The sequence below is a fragment of the Stegostoma tigrinum genome, chromosome 33, assembly GCF_030684315.1.
Source record: "Stegostoma tigrinum isolate sSteTig4 chromosome 33, sSteTig4.hap1, whole genome shotgun sequence".
Taxonomy (NCBI): Eukaryota; Metazoa; Chordata; class Chondrichthyes; order Orectolobiformes; family Stegostomatidae; genus Stegostoma; species Stegostoma tigrinum.
This window is the reverse complement of record NC_081386.1, coordinates 23683604-23703283: the sequence shown is the minus strand read 5'-3', so window position 1 is coordinate 23703283 and position 19680 is coordinate 23683604. Positions and strand designations below refer to the sequence as shown.

General features: G+C 40.2%; 1 protein-coding gene across 2 annotated transcripts in view; it reads left to right on the top strand.

Moving 5' to 3' along the window:
* LOC125467326 (NT-3 growth factor receptor-like) overlaps window positions 1-19680 on the top strand; it is a 667435-nt gene that overhangs the window by 494134 nt on the left and 153621 nt on the right. For both annotated transcript variants that reach the window (XM_059639207.1, XM_048563007.2), the window contains exon 12: window positions 8597-8788. In XM_059639207.1, the coding sequence (XP_059495190.1) occupies window positions 8597-8788 (192 nt within the window). The remainder of the gene's footprint in view (window positions 1-8596; window positions 8789-19680) is intronic.

Here is a 19680-nt window from a genome sequence, read left to right as displayed (position 1 = left end):
ATACTGGCAGGAAGAATTTTTTTAAAAAACAGAAAATTACTAAAACAGAGAATGACTGCAGAATTGTATTGAAAGAGAGAGACTGGGCTCCAGGCGTTAACTTTGCATTCTCTCCACAGATGATGCAAAAATCTTTCTTCAGGAATTTTCCTTGTTGTTTCAGACTTCCAGCATCCACAGTTGCCTGTTTTAGAAAATTGTGATGTTATATTTCAGTTATACAGGCTTTGGTGATTTACAACTCAAAGACAGTGCAGTTTCAGTCTTCTTATTTAGAGCTTGCAAGTAAGTGAATTGAGGTAGTTCAAGGAATTTTACTAAATTTATACCTGGAATGAGAAGGTTGTCGCATACGGAGAGTTTGGCCTGACTGGTTTACACTGGAGGTTAGAGGAGTGAGGTGTGACTAGCTTGAAGTGTATAAGGCCCTAAGTGGTCTTGATAATGTGAACATGGAAAGGATCTTCCCTTTTTACAGGAGAGTACAGAACAATAGGCCATTGTTCTGCATTTAGGGGTCACCTGTTTAGCACAAAGATAAGGTGAGATTTTTTTCTCTCTCAAAGGGTTGTTTGACTTTGGAACTCTTTGCCTCAAAAGGCATTGAGATAGAGACAGATAGATTCTTGTTGAACAAGGGCATCAAAAGTTATTTGGATAAGTAGGAATGTGAAATTTGAAACACAAACTGATCAGCCGTGACCTCCTTGAATGTTAGAGGAGGTTTGAGAGACAGAATCATCCTCTTCTGCTCCTCATTCATGTGCAGTAATGAACACAACTCATAACAGCCATGCATACCTCGAAGATCCCAGACTTTATTTTCTGATTCCAATTTCTGCACAGGTGGTGAGTTAGGTTTCATTGTCACATGTGCTGAAGTACAGAGATACAGGAGTGCAGTGCAAAGTGTACAAAGTCGCCATTCCTGACGCCATCTCAGGTACAAAGGGGCAAAAACACCAAGCAGGCTTCCTGCTGCCAGTTATTCACTGATCCATACTAGGACATGTGTTTCTGCATCAAAATAGTGTGAGGAAAGGATTGGGTTTGAATTTGAAGACATTCTGTAATTTCAGCTCTCTGCCAACACTTAATGTCAAGGTTTATTCATGAAGGCCATTCAATTGGGCAAGATGCCATTGACAGAATTTTCCTGTGATAAGGAGGAATGTGGACAAAGGGAGAGGTGCAAATTACCTGGCTATTATAATCCAGGACAATTCAAGGGCTAAACTGTTCTGGATTTGAGTGAAGATTCTATTCTTTGAAAATTTTTCCGTGACATAATATTCTCATCCACAAACTTTACAAGGCCCCTTTCAAGCTTTTTAGCCCGATTACATTTTTATTTAGGCTCAGGTTCACTGTGTAAAACTAATGACTGCCAAGGGCAGACAATGTTATTTAAATGGTATTATGACATAGAGAAGTGGGATTTAGAGTTACTGGTTAATAAATCATTGAAGATGCCACATTCATAGGGGGCAGCAGATAAAATCTTGAGCTCTATCGACAGAGAAATAAAGAATGAATCTCAAGATTATTTGGAGTTTGTACAAAACAATTATCCAATGCAGTTCTATCCATTTTGCAAGGGCACCGCAAACCTATATGATGCATTTTTAATATTTAGTTATTAAACGGAATTCTCGTTCACAAATGATTGTTTACTGGAAGCTCTTCAAACTGTGCTGTTAGATAGAAAACAAGTTTTTTTTAAGAACAGGAAACATCGGCTGAAATAAAAATAGTCCTTTCCTCGTTGAATCACAAATACCCTTTTAGTTTCTCAATCTCTATGCCCTTCAGATCTAATTGCCCCTTCAACTGATTTGTACTTGCTGCTCCAATGTTTTCTCTGGTAATTGCGCCTCAGAGTGAAATTCAAGAAAGTCAGTGTCTCTTAACCAGATAAACCTACAGGATTTACAAACCTGTTTTACGATTTCTCTTATTTACAGACATGACCTCATACAGAAGTGTACTTTTAAAGATCCAACATGTGAACATTTCCTATAATTACGAATGGCTCCTTTATGTTGTCCTGTATTGTATTCCAACTTGTGTGCAAATCAACTTGCAAATGAATTCCAGAATGGAACACATTCACAGTGCAGGGACTGACAGTATCGCGAAAGCAGCAAAGGTGTCAGTGTGGGTAGGGGGCCCTGGTGTGAAAAGGGATTAATGTGGAGGGGGCATAGCTGCAAAGAATTCCTCTGTGTAGAGGAGTAAAAAAGGTGTTTTTTGCAAAGGGGCTTCAGGATGAAGAGTGTATTTTTGTATAAAGGAGTTTGTACAAGAAAGGACTCCCTATGGAGTGTTGGCCATGGAACAGTCTTTCTCAGGGAGTTGTGTAGAGGTTGTCTATATACAGCGAGTCAATTTAGTGTTTATTTGGAGGGACAGAGTGTCTTGAGGTGTTTATATTCAGAAGGGGACCATTGAAATGTTCCTAACTTTGTCCACGAGGAGTAAACATGCTGTTATTCTGGGTCATGGCATATTGCTGCTGTTAACAGATTCTACCATATGTATATCACTCCTGGTTGTATAATTAATGGACAAAACTGGATTTGGAAAAACCATTGAAATATTTGTTAAATTAGAATTAAAAAATGCACCCTGATAACTCAAACCTGCAATAAAACTGGGAAGCATTAGGAATGCAGGGAAGGTTCGTTGCTTGCTGATGGATCTGCCACTTATTTTGAGTAACTCCCGGTTTAAAAACGGGAATTTTATTATTGGCTCTCTGGTTTCGGAGAAGGGTCACCTGTAGGTCAGGTCCTGTGCTGATTTCGGGGAGAAGTAATTATATAAAGTATGAGGATGAGAGATGGGTCCAGAGCTTTGGGGAAAAGTACATATGTAAAGTTAGAGGATGGGAACCGAAAGAGGTTTAGCAGAGAGTATGTATGCATACTGTAGGTGTTTGCAATGTTCAGTAGTTCTGGCTCTGTTTCATACTTCTTAGATCAAATTTTTAGAACTTGCCATTTTTGGGCATATTAAATCAGCCCACAGTACACCATGTTATCTCTTCCACACAGATCAGTCCACATGTAGCAAAGTCACTGCAATGCTGCATTGGAAGGTTAGTCCATCAGGCCTCCCCCTCTCTAACCAGGCAACTGCATGCTAGGAACATTGGCAAGCACTCCTGAGGTTAGGTCCAGGAATTGTAATAAGCCTTATTTAGATTACATTTGAAGTACTTTGCACAGCTGCAGCTTCCAAATTGCAATGAAGAAAATGTAAAATGATTGACAATTCAGAGGCCAAATCAAGAGGTTATAAGTATCAGGAATGACTTTAATCCTAGAACAACCCAGGATGTACCTCTACAGAAAAGAATGCCAAGGGGTAACCTGACGTTGATTTTTAAGATAATAAGAAGAGTTTGATAAGCTAGAAGTGGAATGAATATTTCCACTTGTGGGGAGACCATAATTAGGAGCTATGAATATAAAATAGTCACTGATGAATCCAACAGAGAGCTCAAGGCAAAATTTTGTACCTGAAGGGTGGTAAATGTGCTATCATAATGAGTGATTGAGAAAAATAGGATTCATTTAAAGAAAAGCTAAATAAGCACATTGGGGAATAACAATGGAAAGGATATGCTGAATATGTTAGATGAGGGTGCTTCCAAGGAGGCTGATGTGGAGTATCAGTAGCGGCATTGAGCAGATGCCAAATGGCTGAAGTCTGTGCCATGGCCTTGATGTAAATAAGTAACGGACAAGTATATCTGGTAAAGTGCTTTTTATTACCAGGGGAATGGTGAAATGGTAATTTCAGCAGGTGACCGAGTGCAAGATTCAAATTAATCTATAAAGCTCATAATTCGGATGTTTTTTTCTCACATGATATTTGTTTTGAGTGAATGTGGATGTGTTACTGATGCTTCAGGGAAATTTGCACAAACAGTCAATAAATCTTTGTCTGTCAAAATGAAGGGAAGGCTTAGATATGGGCTGGACTTTTTGTGGGGCCAGGAAGATTCCATGGACCCTTAAAAATGGCATGAATGTCAAAGTCCTGCCACAGATTCACTTTCTGCCTGAGATCTTTGCACAAGAAGGAAGCCTGAACTAAGCAGAGCCATTTGAACTTCGTTCTGAGTTCAGATAAACCACATTTTGTCTATTCTAATTTCTTAATTCTAAGGTGCTCAACCCACACAACGGGAATCATGAATTGCTTGAATTGATGCAAATGTCTTCAAGGTTGAATAAAGTCTGTTTAATTTTAATTTCAAGTTTTTCAAAATTTGCTGCTTTTTAAATTTGAAAAATAAGATCAGGCACAAGTTAGGAAAGGTTATTTTTAAAGAAATGGCCTGTTTTGATTGACAGGGCAGATGCTGTAGAATGGAAAGAATTCCAACTCTCTGTGCAATTTAATTAGAGTCCTTTGATGGCATTTTGTCAAATATGTCATTATGAATACTTGGCTGTGTTTCAAAAGCTACCAATTATCTTAGTGAGGATTCTGAATTCACAGTTCTGTTAACAATGTAAAGTGACAGTTAAAGAATTAGTTTCCTTTCATGTGGAGTCTGAATAGAAGTTTATTTTTAGATTGAACACATGAGGAAATATAAACATTTTGGTTTTGTCTCATGAATGGGAGTTCTTTTCATTATCAAGTGTGTACATGAGAAGGTTGTACTTGGCTGTTAGAAGTTTTATTTACATCTTTACATGACTCCCAAGTTCTGCTGATTCTGCACTGTGTGTATGGTTATGGAAGTGGCACAGGCTTTGAGGGACTTTAGATGCGGTCTGTGGGTCTGAGTAGATGAAGAAGGCCGATGGTAAGTGTAAGAGGGACTTGAGCTTTAGTGGTGGGTTAGGTGTGAGGGATGAGTTTCTAAAAATATATCCCAGCATCTCAGAGAACCAAAACAAAACAAAGAACTACAGATGCTGCAGATCAGAAACAAAATCAGAAATTGTTTCTTCAGAGTAGAGTCAAAACATTAACTCTCTTTTCTCTCTGAAAATGCTTTTCTCCAGCAATTTCCTTTTGGAGACCTAGGGCAGACATTTACATGGCATCTAGAATCCACTTCCAGGAACAGCATACCAGAATCTATCCCAATTCACATTCCTGAAACTGTAATTGGGTGTAACAGGCTGCTCTCAACTGAGGCAGGGAAGACTATCAAGTTTGGAAATTTCCCAAATTTAGTTATCCAACTTGATACTGAATATCTGTTTCGCGATATCCAAAGAATGGATGAGCTCTTCATAGTGTGTTAGTCAAGTCAGAATCAAAAAGGAAGGAACATTCTCAATTATTTTGGCAGCTGTCCAGTGTTCAGGAGTTTGCATTTGGTGTGAGTTGCATCCAGAAAAATGCATTTCAATGTGAGTAACTGTACAAAGCACTTACCTTTAAAGAAAATGCTTCACTTGAACACAATAAGATGGTATATTCAGACCTGTCTTTGCCAGTAAATAAATATCTGAATAGCACCATTTAATTCCAAGAGCAGTAATAATGAGTTTCTTTCATCTCAGCAAAACCGTTGTCACACTGCCTTCATGCATAAAATAAATGACAAGAGAAACAACTCTGCCAGCCATAGATCCTAGCATCCAATTATGGAGGTTTAATTTTGCTTTTTGTGCTGCTGCATTGCACTCAGCAAGGACTTTTCTGAGGCCGTTTGCAAATCGATGTTGATCATCCCTGGGTTAAACTGTTTGGCTTACTAATCAAAAACAATAAATGTGAGAGGGACTTAATGTGGTGCCACAAAGTGATATGGTCATATTTCTCAAGCCACTTCATTGACAAGCGTTTACAATGGAAAAGAAATGTATTATCTAAAAGCTACAGCATCACAGCTTGGTACAGTAAATGTTACCAAGACTGCAAGAAATAGTGAATGCAGCCCAATCCATTATGCAAACCAGTCTTCAATTCCATTGACTCCATCTGTATTTCCTGCCGCCTTGGGAAGACAGCCAATATAATCAAAGACTCTTCCCATCCCAGTTATAGTCTCTTCCACCATCTTCTGTTGGGCAGAAGATACAAAAGTTTGAAAACAAGTCCGAAGAGATTCAAGAACAGATTATTCCCTACTGTCGTCAGACTTTTGAACAAACCTTTCAAATGCTAAACCTGATCTTTCTCTGCACCTTCTCAGTAGCTGTAACACTATATTCTGCACCCTCTTCTATTACCCTGATGTACTTATGTAAAGTATGATTTGTATGGGCAGCATGCAAAACAGGGGAGGCAATGGCCTAGTGGCATTATCGCTGGACCGTTAATCCAGAGACCCAGACAACATTCTTGGGACCCAGGTTCAAATCCCACCATGGCAGATGGTGGAATTTGATTTCAATAAAATAGCTGGAATTAAGAATCTAATGATGACCATAAATCTATTGTCAATTGTAGGGGTAAAAAACACACCTGGTTCACTAATATCCTTTAGGGAAGGAAACTGCCATCCTTACCTAGTCTGGCCTACATGTGACTCCAGACCCGCAGCAATGTGGTTGGCTCTGAACTGCCCTCTGGGCAATTAGGGATGGACAATAAATGCTGCCTAGCCAATAATGTCCTCATCCTGTTAATGAATGAAGAAAATAAATACTCTTCCCTCTGTCTCGGGAAATGTGATGATAATAAATCAAACCAAATTACATTGTTGTGTATTATATTGAAAATGTGCAAGAATATATTCTTCAGTAACACCAAGTAACTTTATTCCAGAAGCTATGTTTGTTAAAATAAATTTTGATCATTTGGTAGAGATTAAGCACTTTTAAACAGTTAATAGAATCTAAGTTTCCGTCTAACTACATTCACTGTGCTTTTACAATACATTAAGATTGTTGAGTCTATATTTTATTTTCTGACACCTTTGATCATTTCCCATTTTCTTTCATTGGCAGTCGTGGTAGTTTCATGTTAATTCTTTATTCTAGTCTCAGGTAAACATTAGCTCCTGCCATCAGAGTAAGAGAAATTTGACACTTTTGACATTGCTCGTGTTGGAGGGGGAGGTGAAGTGTTACGCTGGGATGTTTAGAATGAGGCTGTCAGGTGAGCTTGATACACTGCTATATCTGCCAGGACTCACCAGCGCTGGTTGAAGGGTCTAGGCCCAAAATGTCAGCTTTTGTGCTCCTAAGATGCTGCTTGGCCTGCTGTGTTCATCCAGCTCTCCACTTTGTTATCTTGGATTCTCCAGCATCTGCAGTTCCCATTATCTCTGATACAATTTTAACCTCACTGCGAGCCTCTTCCAGGGATGCCTAATCTGAAGAAGTTACCCTCCTCCCTCCAGACAAACCTCAGGGAATCTCTCTCCTACTGCAACTCTCCTGTCCACCTGTCTTCTCCTCTATCCATTTTCGATCCGCCTCCCCCTCTCTCCCTATTTATTTCAGAGCCCTCTCCAGCTCCCCCTTTTCTGGTAAAGGGTCGAGGCCCGAAATGTCAGCTTTTGTGCTCATAAGATACTGCGTGGCCAGCTGTGTTCATCCAGCTCTACACTTTGTTATCTCACCAGCACTCGGACTCCTTTGTTTTCTTTGAAGAAGTAGTCTATTTCAATTTATCTGTCCCTTAAAGGGAATAAACCCTGTTCTGTGCATTGAAATTGTATTTAAATCTGCTTAACTCGGTCTGAGATCAAATCTTGTTCTGAACAGAAGTGTGACCTTAGAGTGCTCAGATAATAGAAAGCTCTAGGCCTGTGGAATTTTAAATACAAAGCAACTGCTTCTGATAGGCATTTGGAGCTTTTAGAGGACAAATTACTTTAAGGAAATCAATCCAAATCAAAGAAACGGTGGACATCAGTCCCAATAATGAGTAAATAATTATGCCTGCCACAGTGTGTGTGCCCTATCCTGATGTAAGCCCCAATGAATGAGGAGCAAATGCACATCAATCAAACAGAATGCAACATTCAAAAAAACAAAATGGTTATTGGAATGAAATTAATTGCCAAAATCATAATCACTAAATCCCCTGTCTCTGTAATTACCTGTCAGCAACATTGTTTAGAAGCTATGGAGGAATGGAGGAACCACACCTCAGACACAATATGTTGTAGTTGGTTGGCTCGCCGGGCTGGTTCGTTGTTCCGCAGACACTTCATTACCTTGCTGGGTAACATCATCAGTGCATTTCTGCTGTTTTCCGGGCGTGTGTGTTGTTGATGGGTGGTTTGTATCTCACACTGCGTGGTAATACCTGGTTCCTGAGGTATCCATGTAAGAAGTAGAGTTGCTCACGGGTCACACACTGGCGTCTGTTACCCAGCAGGGTAATGAAATGTCTTTGGAACAAGGAAACAGCTCAGCGAACCAACCAACCACAATGCCCGTCACCCGAGCTGCAAATCTATTCTAAAACCTTAGACACACAGTATATGGGAATGCATGCTCATTCATAGTGTTTCTTGTTAAATTATTCGAGGTGAATGTTTAGGTTTGTCTTGTTAAGGTGGAGATTTGGCAGTATATTGTTTTATGGCATACCGTGTTCGAAAGTGATTAATCCTGGTGAAGGTTGTATGGGAAAACTTTATGAGCATTTCCTCTTCTGTGTTCAGGGCCAGTAGCTGTGATCAGTGGTGAGGAAGATTCTGGAAGCCCACTCCACCACATCAACCATGGGATTATCACACCCTCATCTATGGATGTTGGACCAGACGCTGTCGTTATTGGGATGACCCGGATCCCAGTGATTGAAAATCCTCAGTATTTCCGTCAGGCTCACAGCCTCGGGAAATATCCAGAGACACGTAAGTACAATGTTTTTTAAAGCAATGTGCACCATCTGCCGTATTATATTTGCCGTACAACACTAAGTAACAAATAGCAGGTGTATAGGTGAGCACTAAAACACTGTAAAAACTATTTAGTAGCCAGTCGCAGTATCAAATCCTGCAAGACACCACTTCTTGCATGGGGAGTTTGGGGTGGAAGTTGTAATCTGTCTCAGAGTTTAGTTCAAGACTGAATTTGAAAGCTGGTCAGGCTAAACTTTGGAGAACAGCAGCAAACTGTTTCTTTGTCATGTTTTGTTTCAAACCAAGAAAATTGAGGCACAAAGTTCCAGAAATTAACTGGTGGTGTTTATGCAATGCCGAGGGGGAAAACTTCTGTTGATTATGTGATAGTTTCTTTTCTGGGAGCTTTCTAATTCCCAGAGAAATAATGTCAGTGTCGACTACCATCATTTGCAAATTTGCTCCCAAAGGCCAAGATCAAGGCACTGACTTCCTGGAAAGTGAGCAGGAATGGGGAGAAGATTTGGAAGCCCCACTGTATTTATAACTGATTTATGAAAAGACCCTTGTAAACATACGTGCCGGTGAACAGCACTCAGTAAAGCTGGCAAGTCTATAAAAATGTACACCTGAGAAAACATCCCTGAATAGAGGCCAAGCCACTGACTGCTTCATGCTAAATGATCATTGAATTCCTTTTTTTTACTATAGATTTCTAGTTGTGTTTCAGGTAATATTTAGCAGTAAAGATTCTGTTTGTCTGTGAATATTGAAATACACTGATCTGATTTTTGTCGTACAATAGATAGTGACGCTGAATGTGAAGTGGGACATTAACCTATTGTGACATAAACTGCCGATATTGAATATTCCATCAATTATTAAGGGGTAAACTGAAATTGACTGAAGTGTTTTTGTAGTGTTGGAGTTTTTGTTAAGATACAAAGTGGAGCTCTGCTTCTGTAAAATGTACAGGTGAATGTCTTTTCTTCCAAACTTTTGAAACGTTCCAGTATTTTGAGGTGTATTATGATTCACTATTGACGGGAAAGAGATATCCTAGCCAAAGGAGACATTAGCAAGATGAAATTAAGTTAGCCATACACATTTTTTCAATGCAAGTTTCTATAAGTACAGATTATTCTAGTAAACATTGTTTTTTTTCATAAAAAGGGAACACACAGAATCAGAGAATGCCTACAAAGCAGCGAGGGCTATGACAGCAAAGCATTCACCTATTTGCTTTGGGTCAGCTGAAGATTGTCCAGGTGATGATTAGGAGCAGTCAACAATCTCAATGACCCCACTGTGATCACCAGCACTCACACAGTGCACAACGTTCTATTATTTCCAATCTTATCATCATCATTAGAGCTACTTATCCTTTGAAGACTGTATCCAACAGTATCTATCTAGATGCCACATATAAGTAACCAATCTCAACAATAGCACAAATCCTCACAAGTAATGGTTAAATACCAAGCTATCCACAGCTCATAAAGCCATAATCTCTTCACTTTAAAATTTTATGAGCTAAGGACTATACCAGCAATGTTAAATGAGTATGGATTGAATCCTACATACCAAAAGTAAGTGTCTACAAGAGCCTGACAATGCACTTAAGCATCTGAGTAACTATTTTCTATTGAAACAATCCTGCAATATCATCAAATCCTTGGCACGTTTCAGGAGTCTTGCTGCAACTTTCCCATTCAGGTGGTGGACTGATGTGTAGTTGTAGGGAGTGACGCATAGCCCCTGAGCTTCACTTTCAGTGAAGAGTAATGATTGTTCTTCACACTTGTGAACTTCAGAAAACACAAAGAAATCATTCATAAAACCCTGACTTTCACAATCATATCTGTCATCATGTGCTGGAGTAAACATGAAACTGATTCAATGGCCTCTCCTTCTAAACACTAATGATGAGCAACTAGGAATATAGGAACTGGAACAGGCTATTCAGTCCCTTGAGCTGTTTCCACCATTCGGTGAGATCATGGCTGATTTGTGGCCAAAGTCCCAGATACCTGCCTTCGGCCCACAGACTTTAATACCTTTGTTGTACAAAAAAAATCTATTTCAGATTCAAAGTTAACAATTGATCAACATCCACTACTGTTTGTGGAAGAAAGTTCCAAACATCTACCAACTTTTGCATACGGAAGTTCTTCCGAACATCTTCCTTGAATGGTCTGGCAATAATTCTCAAGCTGTGCCCCCTAGTACTAAATGCCCAGCCAGTGGAAATGATTTATCTTTATCCACCTTGACTTTTCCTGTTAATATCTTGAAGACTTTTATCAGATCACCCTTAACCTTCTAAATTCTAGAGAAGGCAGGACTAATTTGTATAATCCCTCCTCATAGTTTAGCCCCTGAAGTCCAGGTATTATTCTTGTGAACCTACGTTGTACTGCCTCCGAGGTCAATGTACTCTTCCTAAGGTGTGATGCCCCCAGGTGTGCCCACAGTACTCCAAATAGGGTCTAACCAGGGTTTTGTATAACTGCAGCATAATTTCTACATCTTTGTACTCCAGTCTTCTAGATATAGTGGCCAGCATTTCATTAGCTTTTTTGACTATTTTCTGCACCCATTTGTAACACTTTAAAGACATAAGCGCCTGAACCCCAAGACTCTTTGGACAGCCACTGTGTTTAACTTTACACCATCTAGAAAGTACCCTGATCTATCATTTTTCAGTCCAAAGTGGATAACCTCACATTTGCTTACATTGAATTCCATTTGTCACAGTTTTGCCCATTCCCTTAGTGTATTAATATCCCTTTGTAATTTCATGCTATCGCCTGCACTGTCTATAATGCTGCTTAACTTTATATCACCAGCAAATTAGGATATAACACTTTCTGTGCCATTATCCAAATCATAAGTAAATGATGCGAATAACTGAGGCCCCAAAACAGATTCTTGTGGGACACCATCATGACAATCAACAGATGTAATCATAGAACTTACAGAAGGAAGCTATTCACCCATTACGCTCATGGCGGTACTATTGCTTCACCTGGGACTATCTAGTTTTATCCAGATTTCTTACCCGTTCCATGTAAACAGCATGTTATTAAATTTAAAATGCTTAACCAATCCCCTTTTAAATATTTTTATTGTTTATCTCTTAACATTCGCCAAAAATATTCTATGCATTAATAACCACAAGGTGATATCATTTTTCAAGTGAGTTTCCTCAGTTTGTGTCCTTTCGTGCCATATTCACCAACCAGTGAAAACAGCATTTCTCTACTTACGCAAATCTATTCAGAATTTTGAAAATCTCTTTTTCATTTCCACTGCACCTTTTACTTTTGAGTAAAAGGTGTTCCAATTCTTGAAACTTTCTCTCAATAGTTGCAATTGCTCTTTCTTGCCATCACTGTGGTCAGTTTGTCCATTACTCCATTATGCTTATGACAATGAGCTACTGAGCTTGTGCTGTTTTCCACCATGGAGTTCAATAGCACCTTGCTCAATGTTTTTCTTCAAGTTTTTCCTGTATAATATCCAAAATATATATTTGTCCATTTTTATCCATAAATTAACCCATAAGAAATCTGTTTTTTTTGCTCCATTCTATATCTCTGCCACTTTAACTTTCACTATTTATCACACATACCCCCTCTCTGCCATTCCAGAATTTATTACCTCACTGCTTACATAGAATAGAGATACTTACACCATAGACAGAAACCATTCAGTCCATCATGACTTTTCTCTGTCTCTGACCTTCACCTAATCACTCTCATCTGTGCTTTCCTGATTTTTGTATCAGACTTTATCTGCATCCTGTTTAAATGTGTTAATCAATTCTTCCTTATCTGCTGTTTTCACTCAGATACTCCAAGTAGGAATGGTTTCCTCCCCTTACCTCGTCCAAACATGACACAATGTTGAATAACTGTCTATGCTTTCTTGCAGCTTTCTGCATTATCCTTCACGATCTGATATCAGCAAACATCTATATTCTTCCATTTGTGCTTCCGTCAAAAGTATTATTTGGGGTAGGAAGCAAAAGTAGACCCAGAACTGAACCCTGGAGCACAGTATGTGCCACCATCCTCTCAACATCCATTCATCTGACCTCGTTGCAGTCTGAAGCTTTGCATCTCACTATCCATGCAGCACATTCTCTTTATTATTATAATTATTATTATAATTTTTATGTCCTTGAAGTTCCAGGGCACATCTCTTCTTTGGAACTCTTTCAATTACTTTCAGCAAACCATCTGTTGGATATTCTTTATTTATATGTCCTGTGATGTCCACAAAATAACAAAATTAATTAGCTAAATATGACCTTCGTTTTACAAATTAATATTGACTGTCTTCAATTAGTCCATTTCTCTCCACAAGAAGTTGAAAATGCTGCCATACATTACAGGCTGCCAGCATCTTTGGATAGATGAGACAAGTAGATGTCTGGTGTTAGGTGGCAGCGTCAGGAAATTTCACCCCAACTGGCTGTAAAACAGGGAACGTTACTACAAAACAATGATGGGATTGATATCATCACTGTCTCAGTCTTTTGCAATGAATACAATGAATGGGATTCCCTGACAATGGGTTGGTGAGGAAAAACTAAAAGAAGCATTGAAAGCTTATTGTATCCTTGATTTTTTTGTGGAGCTTGAACATTGAGGTTTGTAACAAGATCTAACCCCTGACTTGGGCAACTTTGCATTGTTGATAATGTCAGATCCTCCAAATGAATCAGATGATCAACATACCTTGAGACACTTAGTGGAAAGGCTCCTAAACTCCTGGTGGTGTACCAGTAGGGGTCAGTAGTTCTCTACATCAGCTGATTAACATAACAAGGCCCCAGGATGTGAGAGTGATTGGGGCATGTTTGAAAGGTTACGATAACGCCTTACTTTATGAGCTACTGGAAAGAGGACTGTGCTGAAATCTTCAAGGAGTGGCAAGCTGCCTAAGGTCTGGAACACGTTTCTTGATAGTCAGAATCCTGCAGAAAATTATTTGAGTGGATGCACCAGACATTCGATGCAATCTGGTTTCACAAGTCACTTAGATTGTCAATTAACAATGTAAAGATGTCATCTTTCAGACATTATGAAGCCTCCGTGGTCTATGCACACCAAGGCTGAGCACTTGTGTCGCAGGTGCCAAACAGCTAAACACCTGAAAATTATCAAAGCTGCATGGAGCACATTCAGACCTTGCTATGTCCTTCATCCTTGCCTGATTAATTAATAAGTTCAGTGCCTCGCTGTTAAGAGGAATCAAAGTATTGAGTGTGTATTCTCCAGTCATCGAGATACAATGAAAATTTGGTATGGAAAGGAAACTACACCTGCTGTCAAATCTGCACCCTCAGCACCCTGCTGGATTATAGACTTCTGTGGATTTTGAGTTATCCTTTATCCAATACATGCAAACCTACAATAGATTTTTGGCCTCTACTTAAATCATTTGTATTCAGTGAAAGGTCCATGCACCATTCCAGGAAATCTTTTGATCATGAAAACTACAGTCCAGGGCAGCTGATTAATGCAACAATAAATACAAGTGGACAGAGTTAATCATACCGTGGAATCGTAGAAGTGTTACAATACAAAATGAGGCTATTCAGTCCATCATGTCTGCACACGCTCTTCAAATAAGTATCATTGCCTACCACCAATTTCCTGCTTTCACCTCATAACATTGCACATTATGACTTGATATGCTGTAAATGTTAAGCAGGGACCAGAGAGAGACAAACATGTGGTTTTTGATCAGTTCTGGGATTTTCAGGCGTGGGTACTGTACCTGTATAAGTGGAAGTTTTGAGTTTAATCTTAGACTGGAAGGATTTTTAGGGATAACTTTTATTAAACCATCCTTCAAATAATAAATTGTGGCTAGTATTTTAGTGCTAAGAGACATATATCCTGAGTGTATTTTAATTTTCTATGTGTTGATTTTAAACCGTGATTACTGGTCATTCACCAAAAAAAGATTAAATTATTATGGATCAATTTATTGAAGTGCTATTGTTGGCTTGGAGCCAGTACAAACTGATAGTAACCTTAGATTCCTTCTTAATATTCAAGATGAGATTGTAGTTTGGGGCACCATTGTCAGCAGAAACAATATGGTCACCATTCTGCTACTTAGAAAGAACTGCAATAAGAATAATAATAAAAGTGTAGGTACTGTGATGGACACCCTGAGCGCTGCAGTGCTGGAAATAAATTGGGTAGCAATGGCAGCACAGCTACTGCAGTGTTTGGAAGGACAGCAATAATATTGCAATAGACAGGAATAACTATAAAATAACAAGAAAAGGTAACAATTAGAAACATCTAACAATAAGGAAATGAGTGGATGCAGCAGGCCTCTTGCGCCTTTTGGATGTATGGAGAATGCTCAAGACATAGATTAATAGACAGAGATAATAGGAACTGCAGATGCTGGACAATCCAAGATAACAAAGTGTGAAGCTGGATGAACGCAGCATGCCAAGGTTTTTCCTACCTACTAACCTCATCCCGCCTCCTTGACCTGTCCGTCTTCCCTGGACTGACCTATCCCCTCCCTACCTCCCCACCTATACTCTCCGCTCCACCTATCTTCTCCTCTATTCATCTTCGGACCGCCTCCCCCTCTCTCCCTATTTATTCCAGAGCCCTCACCCCATCCCCCTTTTCTGATGAAGGGTCGAGGCCCGTAACGTCAGCTTTTGTGCTCCTGAGATGCTGCTGGGCCTGCTGTGTTCATCCAGCTCCACATTTTGTTATCATGGATTAATAGACATTTGGATTCAATGATAGAGGAGTAGTGTAGACTATTTAAAATTATTTTATGGGTCGTGGGTGCCACTGGCAGTTCTTGTCCATCTCTAATTGCCCTCAAATTCAGTGGCTGTCTCGACCATTTCAGGTGGCAGTCAAGAGTTAACCATATTGTTGTGGATCCGAGGTAGCACGTAGGCCAGGTAAGAACAACAGATTCCCTTCCCCAAAGGACATTGATGTATCAGTGATAACGGGAACTGCAGATGCTGGAGAATCCAAGATAACAAAGCGTGGAGCTGGATGAACACAGCAGGCCAAGCAGCATCTCAGGAGCACAAAAGCTGACGTTTCGGGCCTAGACCCTTCATCAGAGGCTGATGAGAGAGATGAATCAGGCGGGTGTTAACAGCAGTCACAATCAGTGACATGTGCTTTCAATTTCAAATGTATTAATAGAATTTAAATGCCACCAACTGTTGGGCTGAGACTTGAGCCTGTGTCCCAGAGCATTAACCCAGACCTCAGGGAATATCAATTCAGATCAAAGATCAGCCAATGAATAGAAAAGCAGTACTGAAGAATTGAATAGCCTACTCTTGTTCTAATTGTTGACGTTCTGTTATTGCTATTTTGAATAAGATGTGGCTACTACATTAGCTTTTGACATGGGACCAGCACTGCTCGCAAGTGCCTTTTATGAGGAATGAACTGTGTTCATACAGATATGGGTGGAGTGTTTGGAGAGAATAATGGATGTGAGTGAATAATAGTGAGCTTTGTGCGCAGCATGCTGGCAGGCTGAAGATAACCTGGGAGACGGATGAACTTCCAGCTCCACTCTGCCTGACCACATTCTGATAACCTTTTATGTGAATGACAGTCAAGTCCTTCAGTCCGTGGCTGTTTAACCTGGAAATGTGCACTGTAATCATCCCCATTTTAATTCAAGAGTTCAGTACAGCTATGTGCTTAGAAGTGAACCTGACCTCATAGTAGACAAATGAAGTCACGCCCTTTTGTTTGTGTTTCAAAAGAATGGAAACTGAAGAAAACAATGTGATTTAGTTGGTGCAAATTTTGTATTGCGCTGGCAGCCCCTTTGTAGATATTGTAAACAGCAAGAGGTGATATAGCATCACTTCGATTTGACTGTATGCAAAGCAAGCACTTTATGCTTAAAAAACAGGAACAATATCAGAATCCATGTGGTCAGTCGGGGGGAACTGCGGAGCGGGAAAATCCTTAGAACTGTGGCTACTCTGCCTGCAGGAGTTCACTGAAACACTGAAACAGTTCACTTCTGCCAACAATGTGGGAACATTTCTGAGGGATTTCCTGACCTATATAACCAACAGGCATTCCCCTTTAAGACTGTGAGATCTAACTGCTATATATAAGCATGCTGTGAACACAATCAGTGGCTTCTTTCACTGTGATGTGAGGTGCTAATGTTGGACTAGGATGGTCAAGGTCATAAGTCACATGACCTCCAGGTTTTCGTCAAACAGGTTTATTTGAAGACACGAGTTTTTGGAGTCTTGCTCCTTCTTCAGGTGCCAGTGAGACAGGTGGCATCAGACACAGAATTTATAGGCAAAAGATCAAAGGGCCATAGAACTGATGTGAATGCATTGAACAAACTAAGCTGACTGTTCAATCTTTAATTAGTTAGAAAGGCTTAATATGCAAATCCCAGAATTTCTTTCACCTCACCCCCTGAGATAACCAGAGATTTCATCTGTATACTAGAGATGACATCTCAGTTCAGACAATGCATTTTAGGTGTGAGGCCCTGTTTATAAGTTTATTAACTTGGAATCAGACTGGTTTTATTTCCAAAGTAGGAGTTTATAAAATGCCACATTGACTGTCTACAAATTGTGTACTTTTCAATCAAAATAGAATATATCTGCAATAACAGAAATTTATGTGTATATTTTATTTGTGTGCGTGTGTGAGTGTCAGTGTGTGTGAGAGACAGTATGTGTCTCAGAGACGGTCTGTGTGAATGTGTGAGTATATGTGTGTGAGTGTGTTAGAATGAGAGTGCATGTGTGTGAGTGTGTGTATGAGACAGTGTATGGTGCGGTGGGGTCACCTGTAGCACAACATGAATCCAAGATCCCGTTTGAGGCCATCCTCATGGTTACCAAACTTGGCTATCAACCTCTGCTCGGTGACTCTGCGTTGTTACGTATCCCGAAGCCTACCTTGGAGGACGTTAGCCGAAGATCTGAGGCCAACTGTCGTTGACCACCGAAGTGTTCCCCCACTGAGAGGTAACATCCTTGTCTGGAGATTGTTGTGTGGTGTCAATTCATCTGTTGTCATAGCATCTGCATGGCTTCACCAGTATACCATGTCCTGGGGCATCCTTGCCTGCAGATAGACAACATTGGCCGAGTCACATGAGTTTCTGCTGTGTACACGGTGGGTGGTATTCCCACGTGTGATGGTAGTGCCCATGTCGATGATCTGGCATGTCTTGCAGAGGTTGCCATGGCACGGTTGTATGATGTAGTGGACAATGTTGTCCTGAAGGCTGGGTAGCTTGCAGCAAATGATAGTCTGTTTCAGGCTTGATGGTTGTTTACTGCAAGAAGTAGAGGCGTGGGAAGGATCTTGGTGAGGTGCTCATCATCATCAATGTGTTGAAGGTTGCAAAGAATAGGGTGTAGTTTCTCAACTCTTGGGACGTACTGGATGACAAAGGGTACCCTATCGCTCATATCCTATGTCTGTCATTACGCTTTTCAGACACATGCGCACACCTATACATACGCACACTCACACATATACATTCTATTTTGCTCAGAAAGCACACAATTTGTAGACAGTCAATGGGGCATTTTATAAATTCCTACTTTGGAAATAAAACCAGTCTGACTTCAAGTTAATACACAGCCAGCTTTGAAACAAGGCCTCACACCTGATACACATTGTCTGACCTGGGAAGGCATCTCTGGTATATTGATAAAACCTTTAGTTATCTCGGGGCAGTGTCTTGAACGCAATTCTGGGACTTGCATATTTATCTTTTCTAGCAGATTAAAGATTTAACAGACATCTTAGATTTGTTCAATGCATTCACATCAGCTCTATAACCTTTTGATCTTTTGCCCATAAATTTTGTGTCTGATGCCACCAACCTCACTAACACCTGATGAAGGAGCGAGACAAAAGCCTGTGTCTTCAAATGAACCTGTTGGACTATAACCTGGTGTCGTGTGGTGTTTGACCTCCTCTTACTGTGATTGCCTAGCTTTGTCATTTTTGATTGTTCTGTTTACTATCAAAGCTTACTATGAAGTATGGAAAACATACACTTTATATTTTGTTGTAAGTGGATTTCTAGCAAGGCTAGTACTGAGTTATGAAACTGTCACTCACATATTTTTCTTTTCTCTTTTGCCCTCCTGGCTCCTTTCTCTGTGCCATCTTGAGGCCTGACTGCTCTCTGTGTGCCATTTTGAGAAACATGGTAGCTCAATACTTGGTATTGCTGCGTAACAGCACCAGGGACCTAGATTTTATTGTAGACTCAGGCGATTGTCTGTGTGGCGTTTGTACATTCTCCCTGTGTCTGCATGGGTTTCCTCTGGGTGCTCCAGTTTTCTCCCACCGTCCAAAAATGTGTAGGTTAGGTGGATTGACCATGCTAAATTGCCCGTAGTGTTCAGGGATGTGCAGTTGGGTTGGATCGGCCGTGGGAAATACATAGTTATAGGGTTGAGGGTTGGGTCTGGATGCCTTTCAGAGGGTCAGTGTGGACTCAATGGGCCAAATGGCCTGCTTCCACACTGTAGGGATTGTATGATTCTGTCTTGCTACTGTCTGTTTGGTCTTGGTTCTTACTGCAGGGAACATTTGAAGGAAGGAAAAACTGAAGCGCTTAGTGTGTCATTAATTGTTCACTGCCCAGCAAAACGTTCACAATCAACCAAGCTCACCAGACAATCTGCTACTGCCTCATCTTTCTACCTTGTCTCCTCCTCCATAATCTCCTGCTATGATCCACCATCTTGGTTGTGAATCACAACTGTTTCCTGCTTCTTCCCTATTTTCCCTATGCACGGAATTTGATCTCATGATAACATTCATGAATCCTACCTTCATTTTATTTTTCCACCTTTCCCATTGCGTTCT